The sequence below is a fragment of the Dipodomys ordii genome, unplaced genomic scaffold, assembly GCF_000151885.1.
Source record: "Dipodomys ordii isolate 6190 unplaced genomic scaffold, Dord_2.0 Scaffold10, whole genome shotgun sequence".
NCBI classification, from domain to species: domain Eukaryota; kingdom Metazoa; phylum Chordata; class Mammalia; order Rodentia; family Heteromyidae; genus Dipodomys; species Dipodomys ordii.
The window spans coordinates 9,980,753-10,000,028 of NW_012267226.1; the positions used below are offsets into that span (position 1 = coordinate 9,980,753).

The 19,276-nt window shown below is 43.8% G+C and overlaps 2 protein-coding genes across 2 annotated transcripts in view; one reads left to right on the forward strand and one right to left on the reverse strand.

Moving 5' to 3' along the window:
• Window positions 1-4,901, reverse strand: part of Fam118b (family with sequence similarity 118, member B) — a 35,629-nt gene extending 30,728 nt beyond the window's left edge. The window contains exon 1 of the mRNA XM_013009700.1: window positions 4,822-4,901. The gene's annotated coding sequence lies outside the window, so the exon portion shown is untranslated. The remainder of the gene's footprint in view (window positions 1-4,821) is intronic.
• A 113-nt stretch (window positions 4,902-5,014) lies between these two features.
• Rpusd4 (RNA pseudouridylate synthase domain containing 4) lies at window positions 5,015-16,232 on the forward strand. Its single transcript, XM_013009696.1, has 7 exons — window positions 5,015-5,203; window positions 5,770-5,935; window positions 7,924-8,125; window positions 12,121-12,214; window positions 12,290-12,434; window positions 14,593-14,690; window positions 15,442-16,232. Exons 1-7 carry the CDS (start codon window positions 5,015-5,017, stop codon window positions 15,679-15,681), a joined length of 1,134 nt encoding a protein of 377 aa, XP_012865150.1. The 3' UTR covers window positions 15,682-16,232.
• The last annotated feature ends 3,044 nt before the right edge of the window (window positions 16,233-19,276 follow it).

Consider the following 19,276-nt stretch of genomic DNA (forward strand, 5'->3'; position numbering starts at 1 on the left):
GACCAGACCCCCCCCAAAACACACACACACACACACACACACACACACACACACACACACACACACACACACACACACACAGAACAAAAAACCCAAAACAACAATAACAAAATCCCAAGCATGGCAAGAGTCACACTCACACACACACACACACACAGAACAAAAAACCCAAAACAACAATAACAAAATCCCAAGCATGGCAAGAGTCACACACACACACACACACACACACACACACACGCACACACACACAGAACAAAAAACCCAAAACAACAATAACAAAATCCCAAGCATGGGAAGAGTGTTTCCCATCTTTTAAAACTGCTATTCACATACTTTTAGAAAGGCAACTATGTAAGACCAAGTATGATCTTTAAATATAAATTAGCATAAACACAAAACAGATTAGAGACTGATTTACAAAAATAACCAACAGTGCAATTTTTCTTTATAGTTAAGATGAATGTGTGGCAATGCTTTGAATGTGCAAAGGTGACCTTCCTGATGGTAACATAGGTCTCATATAGTGATGGAACTCTTCAGCCTTTGATACTGCCAGGTGGGGACTGTGTAGGGTCAGCTGGTCTCTGTGGGCCATTTCCAGCTTTCTCAATAATATAGCAATTATCTCTACTTGTGTCATGAAATAAGTCTAGAAAACATTGTCTTCAATTGTCTTTACTCAAAAGCGGAGTGAAATTATGAGAGGCAATAGTACAATGGAGTCATTTAAAAATGTTGTTACCAAATAAAACCTAATATCCATGTTACAGGTCTATACTACTATAGGTCTACTCTACTGTTTTCTGATATTTTTTCTCCCTCTTCCTCCACCCCACCCAGAGATTAAAACCAAGATCTCATATGTGCTAACTATATAACCCACCTCCAAGCTGAACCCTTAATTCCCACATATTATTTATCTATTTGCATCCCTCCCATGCCTCTCTTAGGATATCTTAAGCCTAATAACAATACCACTCAACCTAGTAAATTATTGTGGGAGAACAACAAGAGAGGGGGTAATAATGCTTGACAAGAAATGTAGTCATTGCCTTACTCATGTAACTATAACCCCTGTGGTACAGCATATTTACAATAAAACAAATTCTAAACATAGTACTATCTTTGGTATAAAGTTAAGTTTGGGGACAGCAGAAGAATCCATATTCTCTGTGCAAGAGCTAAATGCATTCAAGGTAAATGTCAAACTGTGCACCAGTGACTCATTACTATGATCTTAGCTATTTCAGAGGCTGAGACCTGAGGACCATGGTTCAAAGCCAGCCAGGCAGGAGAAAAAAAAATCCATGAGATTCTTACCGCTAATTAGCAACATGATGGCAGTAAAAGCATGGTTCAAATGTAGACCACCAGCCTTGAGCAAAAAAGCCAAGTCAGACCATAAAGCTGGGAGTTCAAACTCCAGTAATCAGCAAGGTAAGTATCAAATTCCACTTGTTAAAAATCAAAACCAAAGTACTGAATAAATGTTCAATGAAAAATCTTCATAGAACAAAAGCCAAAATCGTAAAGACCAGCTGTTAAATGGCCAAAACACTGAAACTCAAATGTTCTGTTCCAGTTTGTAGCAGCTGAAATGGGACTAGTCCCCAGCCTTCCTGGCTCCTCAAGGACTCCTTCAGAGTCTGCTAATTGCTCCTTTCAGTCTCTCTAAAACCATAAAACAATGTACTTCCTGCTCTTCAGGGAAACAGGATCTCTGGCTAATCTTAAACTAGCAAATCATTTCTTGAGGAGCCACAATTTAATTGTATGTGATTAATCAACATCAAATTTATGATAGTGAAATTCATGTTCCTTTATTATCTAGTCCTTGTTTACATTTGTGAAATAATATGGCAACTTTTTCTGTGTCCTGACACTGAGTAGGAAATACCCTTAAGAACAAACTATCACATTTTTCATTAAATAGTTATTTTGGGGACAAATATTGTGACACATCAAAAAATAAGCTACATTTGAACGCACAATGAAGAATCACTAACAGAATTTCATTCCTTGTATGAGAAAATGGTTCAGACAAGAGGTGTTACCACCCAGAAAGACAATGTGAGTTTGGTAAGAAAACTGAAAGCCTAAAATAGCGTCAAATGAATGAGGAGATGGAGGAAGCAATATACAGATTAAAAAAGGAAATACAGGATATTTGCCTAAATTCTTATACTCAGAGCAGCTGTACTTCAAACCAGGAAATGCCTATATTCATTGGCAAAACTTAGGGAAGTTGTAGCTTCAACTTCCACATTAACTAGCACCATATAGTGATAACAAATACAAACTTGAATTCTTTAAATTCATTTTACAAGTTTTAACAAGAAAAACCTTAAAAAAAAAAAAGAAAAAAAGGAGGCAACCTATGTTTTTATTTTTAGGCAGTATAATGTGCACCTTGAGTTAACCTGAAACCCAAGCAGAGACGTTCTGCATGCTATAGAAGGTCTGTTCTGTAAGAAAAAATGTTTCTTGAATGATGTGAAGAAAAATGAAACTAGTTCTCCCAGCATTCCCCCCTCTCCCATGAAAGTCCTGTGCCCCAAAAGTTGTTTTTTTGGTTTTTTTTGGGTCAGTCATGGGGCCTGAACTCTGGGCCTGGGTGCTGTCCTTCAGCTCTTCAGCTCAAGGCTGGCACTCAACTACTTGAGCCACAGCGCCACTTCTGGCTTTCTGAGTGGTTTATTGGCGAAGAGTCTTTCCTGCCTGGGCTTTCTTTGAAATCTCAGCCTCCAGAGTAGCTGGGATTACAGGCATGAGCACCCAGCCCAAAATGGTTTTAATTAATGAAATGCTATCAATTCACATCCTAGTGTCCAAATTTCAGAATTCTTAGATTTCAGAATTCTTCATTTAACTAGGTAGCAAGTGATGATTAACAATTTAGTGAAATTATAACCTGGGTCTGGAGCATATTAGCAGAAAGTAATAATTATTTTATGCTGAAATAGCACTACGCCCTATTATCTGCAGGGGAGGCAAATCACCACCACCACCACACATACATACACACACACACACACTGCAGGCACACATATGTGCACATACATACACATGCACACAAGAAACACAGGTGTTTTCCAAATTCTCTTGGAATTATTTTCATTTCTATTCAAATCACCTATCATATTAAAGAAATACACAAGTCTTCTCACTCTTCACATTCATTTTTGCTTAACTTTATTCTTCAGGTGAAAAACTGACAGAAATATGATAACTCAAAAAGTGCAGAAACACCTCACACATCTCTGAGGCCCTGTAGCAATCTAACAAATATTTGCTGAGCTTACTACTTATGTCAGAGGATTAACAAAAAAAAAATTTCTCGGGGCTGGGAAGGTGGCTCAGTGATAGAGCGCTTGCCTTGCATGCCTGAGGCCCTGGGTTTGATTCCTCAGCACCACATAAGCACAAAGAAAAAAGCCGGAAGTGGCGCTGTGGCTCAAGTGGTAGAACGCTAGCCTTGAGCTGAAGAGCTGAGGGACAGCGCCCAGGCCCAGAGTTCAGGCCCCACGACCGGAGCCCCCTTCCCCCCCAAAAAAAAATTGTCCAAAGGACTTACAGATCGACTGCAGCAATGTTCCAAACTGGCCAGCAACATTTATACTCAATTTAAATTCAAAGAATAGTACCTTGCAAGGTGGAGAAAAAAAACGACTACTGAATGGACATGGCCTCATTAATGATCACCAAGATGGCAGCATCCCAGCAGGTTTTCCTGATTCCAAACCCTTTCCTTTTTAATCCATCTTGCCTGGGACTGCCAAAACTCATTCTTAGATTTCCACTTTCCAGGAATCTCCCAAGAAGCCTCAAAGACTCCCAGCCACCCACCTATCACATGTAACTCATACTCTTGGACCTGAAGTCGTATTCAGACGAGCTCCACCAGTCTCATGCTCCTCGTGGCTGTCCTCTCTTTGGGAGGAGTCGGCCCAAATGTAATTCAACTACTTGCTCGCATGCCCCAGGCATGGACATGTCAGGTCCATCAGTTTTCCAGACACTCGTAAAGGACGAGCTCTTAGCTTTCTTCACCAGTGGCACGTTCATCCCAAGGTATTCTTATAACGATTACCAACCCAAACAGATGTTCGCATTCCTGACCGACCTCTGGAGAAACCAGAGGGATCGCTTTAGTTCAGGCGTGGGAGTCCCACCAGCACCTCTCGCAAGAGGTGGGACACAGGGTTTGGGACAGCTGCAAACTACAGACGGGGGGAAAAATAAAGGAAGCAAAAGGGAAAGGGAAGTCCTTTGGGAGGAGAAGCCGTGGGAGAGGAGACTCCAGGAAACGAATTCCTGAGGGAGGACAGAAGCAATGCACGGTGCGTGCGCCTCTGTCTCCCGTTTCTCTCGCTCGCTCGCTCTCTCTACGTGGGAATTAGGGGCTGGGGACTCCGGACCAAGAAAGCGACGACCATTCTAGGGAGGGGAGGGGGAGACAGGTTTCAACGCGAAACAAAGAGATCGGGGGTCGGGAGGTGAGGGACGGAGGCTGGAGATCCGGGCATCTCCGGAGGGGACTCGCCGCTCCCCTCGGGGACCGGCGGCGGACGTGGTTGCCAGGAGGGACGAGGTCGGTTCCCGGGCAGGAAAGCTCCGGGGCGAGCGAGCGAGCGTCCCCGGGGCTCCGCTTCACGGAGGGCGCGGGGGCGGGGAGGTGTTTTTGAGTGAGGACGCACCCCCAGAATGGGAGAATCGCTCCCCAGGATAGTGTTCTCCACGAATGAAAACCCTAAGGATGCGGAGAACACTGAGGAATCGGCATTTACCAACCCCGGTCCGGCTTCCCCACACACTCACCGCGTCTCTTCCAAACGCCACCGCTCCAGCTGCAGCTACCGGCCGGCGCAGCCGCACTGAGCGCGCACCGCCCACGTGACGCGACGGCCCCGCCCTCCTCGCACCACGTGACCCGCCACAGCCCGCCCGCTAGCTCCTCCCACACGTCACTCTTCTCCACGTGGTCCGGTCTGGTCCCCGCCTTGTTAGAAAGATGGCGGCTCCATGCTGTAGTGTGCCTGCCTTCTGGGTCCTGGGCACGAATAAGCGTTTAGGGGGTCTCTTGACGCTCATCTCTAAGTCATTTTGTTCCGCGGCTACTGCCTCTAGGCCTCTGAGCGCTCAGAAGTTAGCAGAGAAGCTTCGAGCCCAGAAACAGGAGCAAAAGAAGCAAAAGCTGCCGGTAAGCATGGAAGGACTACAAGTCCCAGGAGGCAGTGCGCGCACCGGCTCTCCAGACCAGGGGGGTGCGGCGGAGGACCCTTGACCCCGAGTCAAGTCACTGTCGGGTGTGAGGGTATCTGGTGTGGCGGTAGTGTGGGGGTACGCTGTGTTCCTTTGGGCTGGGTCTGCTTCTCTCGGGCTGAGACACACAGCGGCCGCCTTGGTGGAAGGTAAAGATGCATTCCTGCCCGCGCCTTGTTGAAGGTCTTCTTCCCTGCTCGCCCTCGGTCCACACGTCCTCACCAGGCATTGCTCACGCTCTTTCCTCTCCCTCTTTGTTGGTTGTGTACTGAGGCTTGAACGCAGGGCCTGGGCTCTGTCCCTCCACTTTTCCACTCGAGGCTGGCGCTCTGCACCACTTGAGCCACACCTCTGTCTGGCTTTTTGCTGGTTAATTCGAGATAAAAAGTCTCACGGACTTTTCTGCCCAGACTAGCTTGAAATCGATTCTCACATCTCAGCCTCCTGAGTAGTTAGGATAGCAGGCGGGAGCCATTGATGCCCAGTTCCTTCTCTTCTCTTTAGGTACCTAAAAACCCTGTTCAGCGGAGGGTGCAAGAGCTGGTGCGATTCACGCAGCAGCTGCAGCGAGTTCATCCCAACGTGCTTGCCAAGGCACTGACTCGCGGGATTCTCTACCAAGACAAGGACCTCGTGGTCATCAATAAGCCTTATGGTCTCCCTGTTCACGGTATGGAGCATGTGGGAAAAGGAGGGACTTGCTGATTTCTCTTACAGCCAGGAGCACTGTGAAACATTACACGGGAAACCCTCTTGCATTCAGATCAGACCTTGGCCAAGTTTTGTTCTATGTCAGGGAACTGTAGAGGATACAGACTTAAGTATCCAGTGTCTTATAAACTACCCACAGCAGGGATATGCAGAATGTGTGGGTGCACGCCCCCCTCCCCACTCCCAGGGATTGCTGAAGAGGAATACCAGAGCTGTGTGGTGCTAGTCTTCTGGTTGTTTTCCACCAAAACTGGGAAAGAGAGCCAAGTGTATTGGTGGATGTACCAGTTGCTTGCACTTGTAGTTGCACCTGTAATTCCAGGGCCTCCAGAGGCTGAGGCTGAGGAGGATTAGGAGCTCCAGGGTAGTCTGGGCAACAGTGAAACCCCATTTCAAAAAGAGGAAAAACACGGGCTAGGAATGTGGCTTAGTGGTAGAGTGCTTGCCTGCTGTGCATGAAGCCCTTGGTCAATTCCTCAGTACTTCATAAATGGAAAAGGCCAGAAGTGGTACTGTGGCTCAAGTGGTAGAATACTAGCCTGGAGCAAAAGAAGTTCAGGGACAGCACCCAGGCCCTGAGTTCAATCCCCAAGACTGGCAAAAATAAAAATAATAAGAGGCTGGCTCATGCCTGTAATCCCACCTACTCAGGAGGCTGAGATCTGAGGATCCCTGTTCAAAGCCAGCCTGGGCAGGAAAGTCTGTGAGGCTCTTATTTTCAATAAACCACCAAAAAACTGGAAGTGGCTCTGTGGCTCAAGTGGCAGAGCACTTGCCTTGAGCTGAAGAGCTAAGGGACAGTGCCCAGACCCACAGTTCAAACCCCATGACCAACAACAACAACAACAAAAAAGGAAGAACATCCTAACAAAAACACCAAAAAAACCCAACAATTGGGAAAGAGGAAATCATATACAAGATTTTAAAAAAAGATGTGTGGTGTGTTGTAGTATATCTAACATAAAACCCTATAGTCTGTGGAACTTAATGGACATTCACATGCCACTGAATAAATATTGAATGTAATAATAAGGGACAGCTGAAGTGAGTTAGAAAAAAACTGATATACTTCATGAAACACTTGTAGGAGAAGACATAATTTATCTAGAATAAATATTTTAATTGCTCTTTTGGGGGAGGTGTAGAGATGGTGGTTCAGAGAATTAAAGCAGACATTGTTAAGTGCTTTGCATGATTTTCTGTTCCTCTTGATTCTTACAGCATTTCCCAGTGAGATTATTTGCTAGATATTTACAGTTTGTAGATGAGAACACAAAGTTGGGATGATTGTCCAAGGTTAGAAGGCTACTTAGGAGAATACAGAGCTGGCTTCAGGAAGGCTTGCAGTTTTGCAAACTTTATTCAAGAAGAAAGCTTAGCTGAGCTCCAGTGGCTCACACCTGTAATCCTAGATACTCAGGAGGTTGGGATCTGAATGTGTCAGTTCAAAGCCAACCCCGGGCAGTAAAGTCCTTGATACTAAGCTCCAATTAACCACCAGAAAACCAGAACTATTGCTGTAGCTCAAAGAGGTAGAGTGTTAACCTTGAGGGGGAAAAAGCTCAGGGACAGCTCCCAGGCCTTGAGTTCAAGCCCCATGACAAACAAAAGGAAGAAGAAAAGGAGGAGGAAAAAGAGGGAACAGAAGGAGGAAACAGAAATGGAGAAAGAAAAGGAGGAAAGCTTAGGCTTTAGGACATTGTTTCTTAACATTTTAATTGCTTAGGAGCCATTTAAGCAGCTTGTTAAAATGCAGATTCCAACTTAGTTTAGGGGCCCTGAGCTTCATTTTCAGTAAGGGAGATCTCCTATGTATTGGTATCACTAGATCTTCCGTACTTTAGTAATACACTCCAGAACATGTTGATAGTTAATGTAGTGACAACTTTTCCCCCAAGAAGGATTCTTTGATGAAAACACTCCAACCTCTGACTTTTCCCTTCTTAGGTGGCCCTGGGGTCCAGCTCTGCATCAATGAAGTACTGCCCATCATGGGAAAGATGCTTCATGGCCACAAAGCAGAGCCTTTGCATCTATGCCACCGGCTGGATAAAGAAACCACAGGTGTAATGGTTTTGGCTTGGGAGAAGGAAGTGGCACATCAGGTTCAGGAGTTGTTTAGAACCCGTCAGGTGGTGAAGAAGTACTGGTATGAGACATGATTGCAGCATTTCTTTTTTTTTTTTTTTTTTGGTCGGTTGTGGAGTTTGAACTCTGGGCTTGGGCACTATTCCTCAGCTCTTCAGCTCAAGGCGAGTGCTGTACCACTTGAGCCACAGAACCACTTCCTGTTTTCTAATGGTTTATTGGAGATAAGAGTCTCACGGATGTTCCTACCATGGGCTGGCTTTGAACCGTGATCCTCAGATCTCAGCCTCCTGAGTAGCTTAGGAATTCAGGCGAGAGCCACCGGTGCCCAGCTAGCATTTCTTGTGTCTAGACGTTTATCCATCACAGAGCAGGAACTGTTGATAGAAGGCACTGTACTAGGGCCAGTTAAGATACAAAGAGAGGTTAAAAAATTTGATGCTTAGTATGTTAATAGTCTGATAAGAGTAGTTAAAAGTGTTAAGTGGTTAAGAGTGGTTCTTAATTATAGCTGTACATCATAATTATCAAAAATAATTATACAGAGCTGGGAAGGTGGCTCAGTGGTAGAGCGCTTGCCTTGCATGCATGAGGCCCTGGGTTTGATTCCTCAGCACCACATAAGCAAAAAGAAAAAAAAAGCCGGAAGTGGTGCTGTGGCTCAAGTGGTAGAGCGTTAGCCTTGAACTGAAGAGCTGAGGGACAGCGCCCAGGCACAGAGTTCAGGCCCCACGATTGGACCCCCCCAAAAAAAAATAATTATAAAATAATATGATTTTACTCCTATGCTAAAATAAGCAAACAAAGGTAAAGCAAAAATCTTCTAGAGAATCTACCTCCCCTCACATTCTACTAGATCCTTCCCTTCAGGTAACAACCACTACTTCTTATTCAATCCATTTACGTTATGTCTAATATATATAGCACTTGCACGTGTATACACACACACACATACATGAGCGTATATCACATTATACGATTTACATCTTATTTTTTGCTGCCACTGAACTATCTTGGAGATCTTTGAATGTTAGTGCATATAGTTCTACTTCAGTTGTTTTTCTTCATAGAAAAAGATATATGAACCAAAAAGAATCCTTCTGTTCTGAATCTATGCAGTTCTTTCTCCCAGAAGCAGTCTCTAGAACAGTGTCTTATATAAACTTCCGAAGTTATACTGGGAATATATAAACACAGTATTGTATGGCAGCATTGTGTGTGTGTGTAGGTGCATGTGTGTGTACACTGTGGCTTAAACTGGCACTGTCTTGGCTTGCTTTCTCTCAGCACTTGAGCCACTGGTGCACAGCTTGTAAGCATACTTTATACTCTGCTTTGCACCCTGCTGTTTGCACTTGGATTGTGTGCCTTGGAGAGCATTTCATGTTGTGTATTTAGACCTGTCTCCATTGTAACGGCTCTAGGATATTCTGCCAAATGAATAGATGTTTTAGATAAATGGTTCATATTATTCAGAGTCTTTTGCAGCTATGGGTGAATGTATTTAGCTTACTCTATTTTCTCTTACTATAACAATACCTGAGTGTAAGTAATTTGTAAAGGAAAGAGGTTATTTTGACATAGGGTTCTGGAGGTATGATCTGTTGGGGGCTTTGTGCTGCTTCACCTTGTGATAGAAAGTAGAAGGGCAGGTAGGCATGTATAGTAAAGGGAAAACCAGAAGGTTGCCTTCTGCTTGTGTGGTTAACACTCCAGTCTCTGCAGTGGGAACTCCTCGCTGGAAGGGAACTCAGTCCCACTGGAGTAATAGTCCTTTCTTTCCTTTCCTTTTTTCTTTCTTTCTTTTGTTCATTCTTTCATTCTCTCTTTTATTGATATTGTGAAGGAGTTGTACAAAGGGATTACAATTCCATAAGTCAGGTGATGAATACAATGCTTCTTGGACAATGTCACCCCTTCTTTCACTTTCCCCCATTTTCTCCCTCCTGTCCCTGTCCACAGGTCACATAGTTCACATAGTTCTAATATATACATAGTGTATATTAGATATCATGACTGCATTTGTTTACCCTTCATTCCTATTCTTCCCTGTTGCCCCCACTAAAAAGACAACAATAAAAACAACACCAACAATAACAATAACATGTTTCCAAGTAGTTCTCATTCTTTTTTTTTTTGCTGGTCCTGGGGCTTGAATTCAGGGTCTGTACACTATCCCTGAACCTCTTTGTAAGTTCAAGGCTAGCACTCTACCACTTGAGCCACAGCACCACTCCCAGCGATTTCTGAGTAGTTTATTGGAGACCCATAGACTTTCCTGCCCAGGCTGGTTTTAAACTGGGATCCTCAGATCTCAGCCTCCTGAGTAGCTAGGATTATAGACATGTACTACCAGCACCTGGCTTAGTTCTCATTCTTAATAACCTTGGGGCTGGGAAGGTGGCTCAGTGGTAGAGTGCTTGCCTTGCATGCATGAGGCCCTGGGTTTTCCCCAGCACCACATAAGCAAAAAGAAAAAAAAGCCAGAAGTGGCGCTGTGGCTCAAGTGGTAGAGTGCTAGCCTTGAACTGAAGAGCTGAGGGACAGCACCCAGGCCCAGAGTTCAGGCCCCACGACCGGACCCAAAAAAATAATAATAACCTAATCTCCCTTTAGAAGCTGAACTTCTCAATAACCCACAATGGCAATTCAACTTCAATGTGGCAGGAATAAACCACATCCAAACCATAGCAATGTTTTTAGAGTAAATTCCTAGACCTCAAACTGTTTGATTGAAGGCCATGCCTGTTTAAAGTTTTAGTACTCAAACTGCTTTCCAAAAGTTTTCAGTTTGTACTCCCTACAGCAACAAGGCTGAGCACTGACCTCCCATTAAAGAACAAACCTTTTAAAAAAGTTTACTACTCTGATGGGTAAAAAGAAATAATAATAGGATTTTATTTTCTATTTCCCTGTGTACTAGTTACATGAGCTGTCTTTTTGTACTTATTAAACTTAAACTTTCTGTTCTAGAAATAAACTATTAATTTTTCCTTTGCTGATTTTTCTATTGAGTTATCTTTTTCTCTTTTGCTTACAGGTATTTATTTTCTACTTTACATGATAGTCCTTTTTGTTTGACAGATTTTACAGATACAGGTCCTGGGTGCTGTCCCTAGGCCTCTTTGTGCTCAAGGATAGCGCTCTACCACTTGAGTCACTCCAGCTTTTTTGAATAGTTCTTCTGGAGATGAGCATCTCACAGGGACATTTCCGGCTGGACTGGCTTCAAACTGCAAGCTCAGATCTCAGCCTAATTTTATAGATACATTGTAATTGGAGAGCCCTTTAAAAATCTTATGTTTCACTTGGTTAGCTGAAGCAAGAGGATCAAGAGTTTGAGGCTTGCCTTAGATTACATAGAGACTCTTGTCTCAAAAAATAAATAAATAAATAAATTTAATAAATAAAAATACCACAAAACCAAACCAAAGGAAAAACCCTTCATAAATTCCTAGGGCATACAATCAAATTGTAAAAACCACTATAATAGATTATGATTCTCTTGGTATAGTGCCTAGCCTAAGAGCTTGATACTTCTTATAAGCTTATATCTTTTACTACTAAAGTTATAATAGCAATCATATAGTATTTGGGGGGAAAAGAGAAGAAAAGCATGTTAGTAACATAGTCTTTAATAATCTTTATAAATGGTTGTATATAGTTAAAAGAAAATTAGGACAATACGGTTTTTGTATCCCGTTTTTCTTTTTAAAATAATAAAGGTGGTGGATTCTGATTCTATACTAAATGGACAAACAGAACAATGAATGAACCAGTCAAGTAAAAAACTCATAGGACCACCTATTATATTTTTCACATAGATAAACAGGAAGAAACTGTGCCCCAAAAGTCAGGAGCCACAGCCACGACTCTGTAACCCATTCCAAATCTCTTCTGTGGGTAGTCTTCTTCTTACCTCATAGACAGCATAAGAAACTATGAAGAATGCCCGTGGTTAGTACCAAGTCTGCTGTGAGGTCCTGTAAGCTGCCAAGTCCCAGGAGCTCCTCCCTGGCTTCCATGGTGAAGCACTGGTTTATGTGTCACCCTCAGGGCCATCACTGTGCGAGTCCCCATGCCATCTGCAGGAGTGGTGGATATCCCCATGATTGAGAAGGAGGTTCAAGGGCAGCAGCAACACCACAAGGTAGGGGAGCTGTCTCCCTGAGGCATGGGTTTCTGCTCTGCTTTAGAAATTATGTCTTGATTTCTTTGGCTTCAGATGACTCTGGCTCCAACCTACCATATGGACAATGGGAAAATGGTGAAAGGGCGGGCCAGCCGGAATGCCCACATCGCTGTCACACAGTACCAGGTCCTTAGCAGCACTCTGTCTTCGGCACTCCTGGAACTGCAGCCCATTACTGGTGAGAGGGCCCAGGGCCTTGTGCTAAGTTTTGCCCTTGTTTTGAGCCACTGATACTGTAGGTGGGTGAAGGAAGCTGACCCTGTGCTTTTGGTGCTGCTCTGAGACTGAGAGCTCGGGAGGGGGGGGGGAGCACAAAAAATATAGTTTGAATATGTTTATTTAAAAAATACACAAGCTGGGCGCTGGTGGCTCACACCTGTAATCCTAGCTACCCAAGAGGCTGAGATCTGTCTGAGGTTTGTGGTTTGAAGCTAGCCCAAGTAAGAAAGTCTATGGGACTCTTATCTCCAGTAAACCACTCAGAAAAAGCCAGAAGGGCACTGTGGCTCAAGTGATAGAGTGCCAGCCTTGAGCAAAAAGAGACTCAGGGACAAAGCCCATGCCCTGAGTTAATAAATAAAAAATATACAAAGCATGTCCTTGAAAATTTAAATTAGGGGGCTGGGAAGGTGGCTCAGTGGTAGAGCGCTTGCCTTGCATGCATGAGGCCCTGGGCTCGATTCCTCAGCACCACATAAGTAGAAAAAAAAAACCGGAAGTGGCACTGTGGCTCAAGTGGTAGAGCGCTAGCCTTGAGCTGAAGAGCTGAGGGACAGCGCCCAGGGCCAGAGTTCAGGCCCATGACCGGACCCAAAAAAAAAAAAAAGAAAATTTAAATTAGGCTGGATATGGTAGTTCATGGCTATAATCCCAGCTACTTGGAAGATGGAGATCAGGAGGATTGCAGTTTGAGGTCAGCCTGGGCAAAAAGTTGGCAGAATCCAGTATCTGGTAATAGTGTACGTACAGCCATGCAGGAAGCATAAATAGGAGGATTGTGGGCCAGGCTGGTTTGGGTGTAAACATAAGATCTTGTCATCAAAATAACTAAGGCAAGAAGGGCTAGGGGCATGGCATAAATAGTAGAGCACCTGAGTTGAATACCACCACCAAAAGAAAAAGAAAAAAAAATCCCATATAATCTAGCATTTCTATTTGTATATATGTTCTGTATATATTCCCAGAAGAATGTAAAGCAACTGTCTATATACTCTGGTTATAGGAGAATTAGCACAATAAGCAAAAGATGGAGACAACCAAATATCAATGATCAATGAATGGCTTACTTGCTTGCTTTCCTGGTGTTGTGTGGCTGGCACTCTGGGCCACACTTCCAGGTGTGCTTTTTGCTGATTATTTTGGAGATGGAGTTTTAAGGACATTTCTGGCTAAAATATATGATCCTCTAGATCTCAGCCTCCTGAGTAGCTAGGATTAAACACTTGAGCCACTGATGCTTAGGATAAAATGGGTAATTTTATGTATATTTTACTATAAATAAAAAATGTGCAAAATGGGGCTGAGAAGGTGGCTCAGTGGTAGAGTGCTTGCCTCCCATGCATGAGGCCCTGGGTTCGATTCCTCAGCACCACATAAGCAGAAAAACCTGGAAGTAGTGCTGTGGCTCAAGTGGTAGAGTGCTAGCCTTGAGCTGAAGAGCTGAGGGACAGCGCCTAGGCCAAAAAAAAAAAAAAATGTGCAAAATACTACGACTTATTAAAAAAAAAATCAAAGTTATCAAAAAGGAAAAGGTAACCATCAAACTCATGATAATGGTTATGTAGAGTATTTGTGATATTAGTATCATGAGCTGACTGCTACTATATAGCTTATAGTTTATATTACTATGACTAGTATTGGTATTGTTATTACTGGATTGGGATAGAATCCAAGGCCTGGCTCATGCTGGACAAGCACTCTTCCACTGAGCTGCATCTCCAACCATTCTTTCTGTCTGTCTGTCTTTCTTTCTTTTTTTCATTGTGGGGCTCCAACTCTGGGCCTAGGTGCTGTCCCTGATCTCTTCACCTCAAGGGTAGGTCTCTATCACTTGAGCCACTGTGCCAGTTCTGGTTTTCTGATGGTTAATTGGAGATAAGAATTTCACGGACTTTCCGGGCTGGCTTTGAATCATGATCCTCAGATCTTAGCCTCCTGAGTAGCTAAGATTACAGGCGTGAGCCAGCAGCACCCAGCTGGTATATTTTTCGTTATTGCTTATTGAATTTGGGGCATTTCCTGCTACTGTGCTGTGATGTACATCATTTGAAGTAGATGCTAGCACTGGCATTGTTTCTGTAGCTCTTTAAATGCTCTTTCTCTCTTTTTTTCTTAAGGAATAAAGCATCAACTTCGAGTTCACCTGTCATTTGGACTAGATTGCCCAATCCTTGGTGATCATAAGTACTCAGACTGGAATAGGTTGGCCCCTCAGGTAAAATGATTTAGCTCACTGTGCTATGCTTTCTTTCTGTTAAAACCCTGAAAGGGCTGGGCACCGGTGGTTCATGCCTATAATCCTAATTATTCAGGAGGCTGAGATCTGAGGATTTGCAATTTGAAGCCAGCCCAGGCAGGAGAGTCTGTGAGACTCTTATCTCCAATTAATCACCTAAAAACTGAAGTGGAGCTGTGACTCAAAGTGGTAGAGTGCTAGCTTTGAGCAAAAAAGCTCAGGGATAGTGCCCAGGCCCTGAGTTCAATCCCCAGGACTGATAATAATACAACAATAATAATAATAGTAATAAGCCCTGAAAGGAGTCACCACAAGGAGGTATGACCTTCTCCAAATACAGAACCATACTAGTTATACAGTAGTTAGAGACTTCATGAAACTGCAGAATCCATCGGCAAAACCTTACTGCCTCATTTGTTTTAGCCTTAGCTCTTGTTGGGATGTGTGGGCAAGCAGAGCAGTCTGTCTGAAACAGAAGCCATCTTTATCGACTTTCACAGCTGTACTTCATTCTCCTGAAAGGCTATACATTGGCTAGTAAGAGGTTCTTTGGTATGGTTCTCTTTCCTTGCTTTAGCTGGTTCTGAAGCCTTCCTAGGCCTTCCCTGAAGCAGGCTCTCCATTCAGGGCATTAGTGTTGGTTCTTGATAAGTGGAAGTGCTCTGGCCTCACCTGCCGGTTGTGGCCTCCATTGACCTTGCTCTCAGGGATTCATCTTTGCTTTGTGTAGAAGCTTTCTGTTGGCACCCTGAAGAAGCTGGGGCTGCAGCAGTCGAAGGCCCGCCACATTCCCCTTCACCTGCATGCCCGGCAGCTGGTCCTGCCTGCCCTGGGGTCCCGGAAGGAGGAACTCAACTTGGTCTGCAAGCCTCCTCGCTTCTTTGTACATTCTGTGCGCCGTCTGGGTTTGGTGATGCCAAGTCAGGACCAAAGCGGAGACAACCAAGCTGGACAACCAGGAGCACAGTGAAGACTGTTGAGCTGTTTGACCCTGAACTCTTTCCTTTGTTTCATGGAACTAGCTTCTCACTTGAATAGACTCCAGAGGAGCCATGTGGATAAGTTGAGGAATCTTCACCGCTTCAGACTTTTTATTGGAGTATAAAGTCTGTTTGCTGAAAGTTTGATCACACTATGGAAAGGCCTGCTGGAAGTCTCCCTGTCATCCAGTGTCTTTACCAGGAGCCAAGGGCCAGGCAGACTGGGGAGAACTGAAGAACAGAGTCCAGTCAAGAACTGTTTCCATCCAACAGAAAAGCTTGTGAGCGATCGGAAAACACTCCTGTGGCTGGAAAGAACTCGTTATGCTTAAACGCATGGAATCTGAGGGTTCTATTGGAACTAGAATGTGGGTGCTGTACTGCACAAGTGGTGATGAAGCCTGAGAAGGGGGTGTAGGGTGGGGTATTTGATAAGGAAGGGAACTACCAGCTGGGTAACAGAAGTGAGTGAAGCTGGTGGGGTGTAAGGCGTGGTGGGGACAATAAACCAAGGAACACACACACACACGCACACACACACTTTGTAGCAATTTTTAGTACCAGCTGGTGGTTGCCATGTGGGGAATAGCTTTTCTAACTTTATTTTTTCCAAGACTCAGGAATTAGAATCTGTTTGTATTTTTCAAAATAACAACCAAAAAAAAAAAAAAACCAGCTCTCAGGAATATCTCCTAGCCTGTTATCAATTAAATCAAAATTTGAAGAGACCCTAAGACAGCCAAACACATTTGTAAGTTGGCCTTGGCTAGTAGGTTTCAGGTTTCTGATTTGCAGTGTGTTGAATAAAAGGGAAGTCTGGGGCAGGATATCACCTTTAAAGTTGTGGGTCAGTGGTTGGCATTTGTGCTGTGTGTTGTATCCTTCCCACATGATGGGATGACTTTGCTCGATGCACAGGAGTGGTTATAAAGTCACCGCCATTAAAAAGAAAGTCTGTTTTGGAAACAGCCTCCAGTTCTTGGGTTATTTTCCTAGATGGCTCTGCTCAATACCAGTAATACTAGACATGGGGGCCAGGGGCAAGGTTGGCCCGTCCAGCTCCCATCTTGCTTTTCACAGACAATCAGTCTTACACACAAAGGTACCTCACAGTGCTTTGGACTGGGTTGAAAGTTAGAGTAACTGTATAGTCGGAAAGGCCTGCAAACAGCCTTTATATGTCCCTTCTGTACCCCCAAACTCCCTTCCTTATCTGTTGTTCCTCATTCCATGGTTTCTCTTACCTGTGGTCAACCACAATCTGAAAATAGTAAATGAAACATTCCAGAAATGATTCATAAGTTTTCGGTTATACTCCACTCTGTGTAGTATGGTACAATCTTTCACTGTCCTGCTCCATGCCACCAGAGATTTGAAGTGTCCCCTGCCCAGTGTCCCCAGGCAGAATATGGTCCTGCTTCTCAGTTAATAGCCATTAACAGATCAGATACTGTGTTTCAGTAACACAGTACTTGTGTTCAGGTAGCTTTTTGTGAGAATAACAGACTATTCACATGCATTTTATTACAGTAGATTGTTAAACTGGTCCTATTTTGTGAACTGCCTCTGAATTAAACTCGATCCCCAAGCTGCAGATGGCAGGGATGGCAAGGCATAGGGTGGCTTATCATACCAGGCCATCAGGCCTAGACACTGGCCACAGAGCTGGGACCCAGCTGCTGTGAGACTGGAACCAAGTGCGGTAGAGTGAAGAAGATAGGCTCTGGGTACCCAGCACTGCTGGTTTCAGAAGTGGATGAGCAGCTGTGTTCCAAGGTACTTACTCCACAGTTACTCAAAGAAGGGGTCAGTAGACATTCTCTGTAAAGCAAATTGTTTGGATTTTGTAAGTCATGTGATCTGTCACAACCACTGGACTGCCTTTTTTTTTTTTTTCTTTTTTCTTTTTGGTTGGTTGTGGAGCTGGAACTCAGGGCCTGGGTGCTGTCACTAGTGCTCTACCACTTTGAGCCAATTGGAGATAAGAGTCTCACCTTTCCTGCCTGAGCTGGCTTCCAACTACAATTTTCATTTTTCCAGCCTTCTGCGTAGATAGGATTACAAGCATGAACCACCAGCACCTGGCTTGCACTGGCTTGTACTAGCTTGGACAAGATAGCCACAGATCCACAATCCTGTTGCACAATACCAAATCTTTTGATTTTTCTCAGCAGTTCATGAAATCGTTTATTCCTCACTTACATTATAACCCTCTAGTTTCACTTGCTTTCAGTTGACTTAAAAACAAACAAAAGACTGAATGAGTCATCAGTGGCTCATGCCTTTACTCCTAACTACTCAGGAGGCTGAGATCTGAGGATCTTGGTTCAAAGCCAGCCCAGACAGGGAAGTCCATGAGTCTCTTATCTGCAATAAACCATCAGAGAACTGGAAGTGATGCTGTGGCTCAAGTGGTTAAAGCCATGAGCTGAAGAGCTGAGGGACAGCATCCAGGCCCACAGTTCAAGCCCCACTGACTGACAAAATCAGCCTCCCGGTGGCCTACTGGCTCCAACTTGTCCCACCCCCAATAGGCATTTCAGCTTTGGATTCATCAATGGATTAATTTGTTGGTGAAATTATGCCCTCAAGATCTAATCACCTCTCAATAATACTGACATTTGGGGACTGAGACTCTTAGCTTTTTGAGGGGACACTTCATTTCCAAATCCTAACAGTGACGAACTGGATGTGGGGATGGATGAGAGGGAGGGTAGAAGAGTGACTTCCTCCCATGGGATTGTTTGGTATTGTCACATTTGAAGGTCCCAATGGGGTGAATCTAAACAGACAATCGGATATGATTTTATTTCATTTATAGTATTAAAATGAATAAATGAAATGCATGTATTTACCACCAGATGGCAGCCGCCTCCCAGATTTTATTCCTTTCCTACCTAGTCGGTGACAGTTTATAACTAAGATCAAGTGTCCTCCACAAGTCATTTTCTCTAACCCTATAAATCTTACTCTGACTGTTTTAGTGTTATAAATCTTGGCTCCCCTTTCTTTTTATTTATTCTTTTAGCTATCTGGAACCTGGCCTTTTCTACTCTCTGGTAGAAGTAAATTAGTAGAGGAGATCATTTGTTGAGCTGCTCCAGTGAAGTTGAAATAAAATTTGATCCAGACACACAAAGTCATAAGAGCACTTCAGATTCATTTTATTAAAAATATGGAAAATATGATCAAGCCAGTCACAATCAACAAAAAGCCTAATAGGGCTACTCTGGAGGCTGAGAACTGAGGATCATAGTTCAAAGCCAGTAGGCAAACAAACAAAATCCATCAAATTCTTATCTCCAATTAACCAGAAAAAGGTAGAAATGAAGGTGTGGCTCACTCAAGTGGTTGAGCACCAGCCTTGAGCAGAAAAGCCAAGCAAGAATGTGAGGCCTGGAGTTCAAGTTGCTGCACACACAAAACAAAAAACAAAGCCTAATAGGATCATGTATTTTTATTCAGCACGTGACTACACAGTTTAGCTAAGACCTTGAACACCTCTGGTTCCTAGCTTAATGTACTAACAAAAGTTGATCTGATGCCCCAATTTGATAATCAGTCATGTTTTTGCCTACATAAAAT

What these genes read in the sequence shown, in the direction of transcription:
- Rpusd4 (XM_013009696.1), top strand. Translation starts at nt 5,015, where the DNA reads ATGGCGGCTCCATGCTGTAGTGTGCCTGCCTTCTGGGTCCTGGGCACG. An exon ending in AAAAGAAGCAAAAGCTGCCG is followed by an intron (nt 5,204 to 5,769) that starts GTAAGCATGGAA and finishes TCTTCTCTTTAG; the next exon opens with GTACCTAAAAACCCTGTTCA. An exon ending in CAGGTGGTGAAGAAGTACTG is followed by an intron (nt 8,126 to 12,120) that starts GTATGAGACATG and finishes TGTCACCCTCAG; the next exon opens with GGCCATCACTGTGCGAGTCC.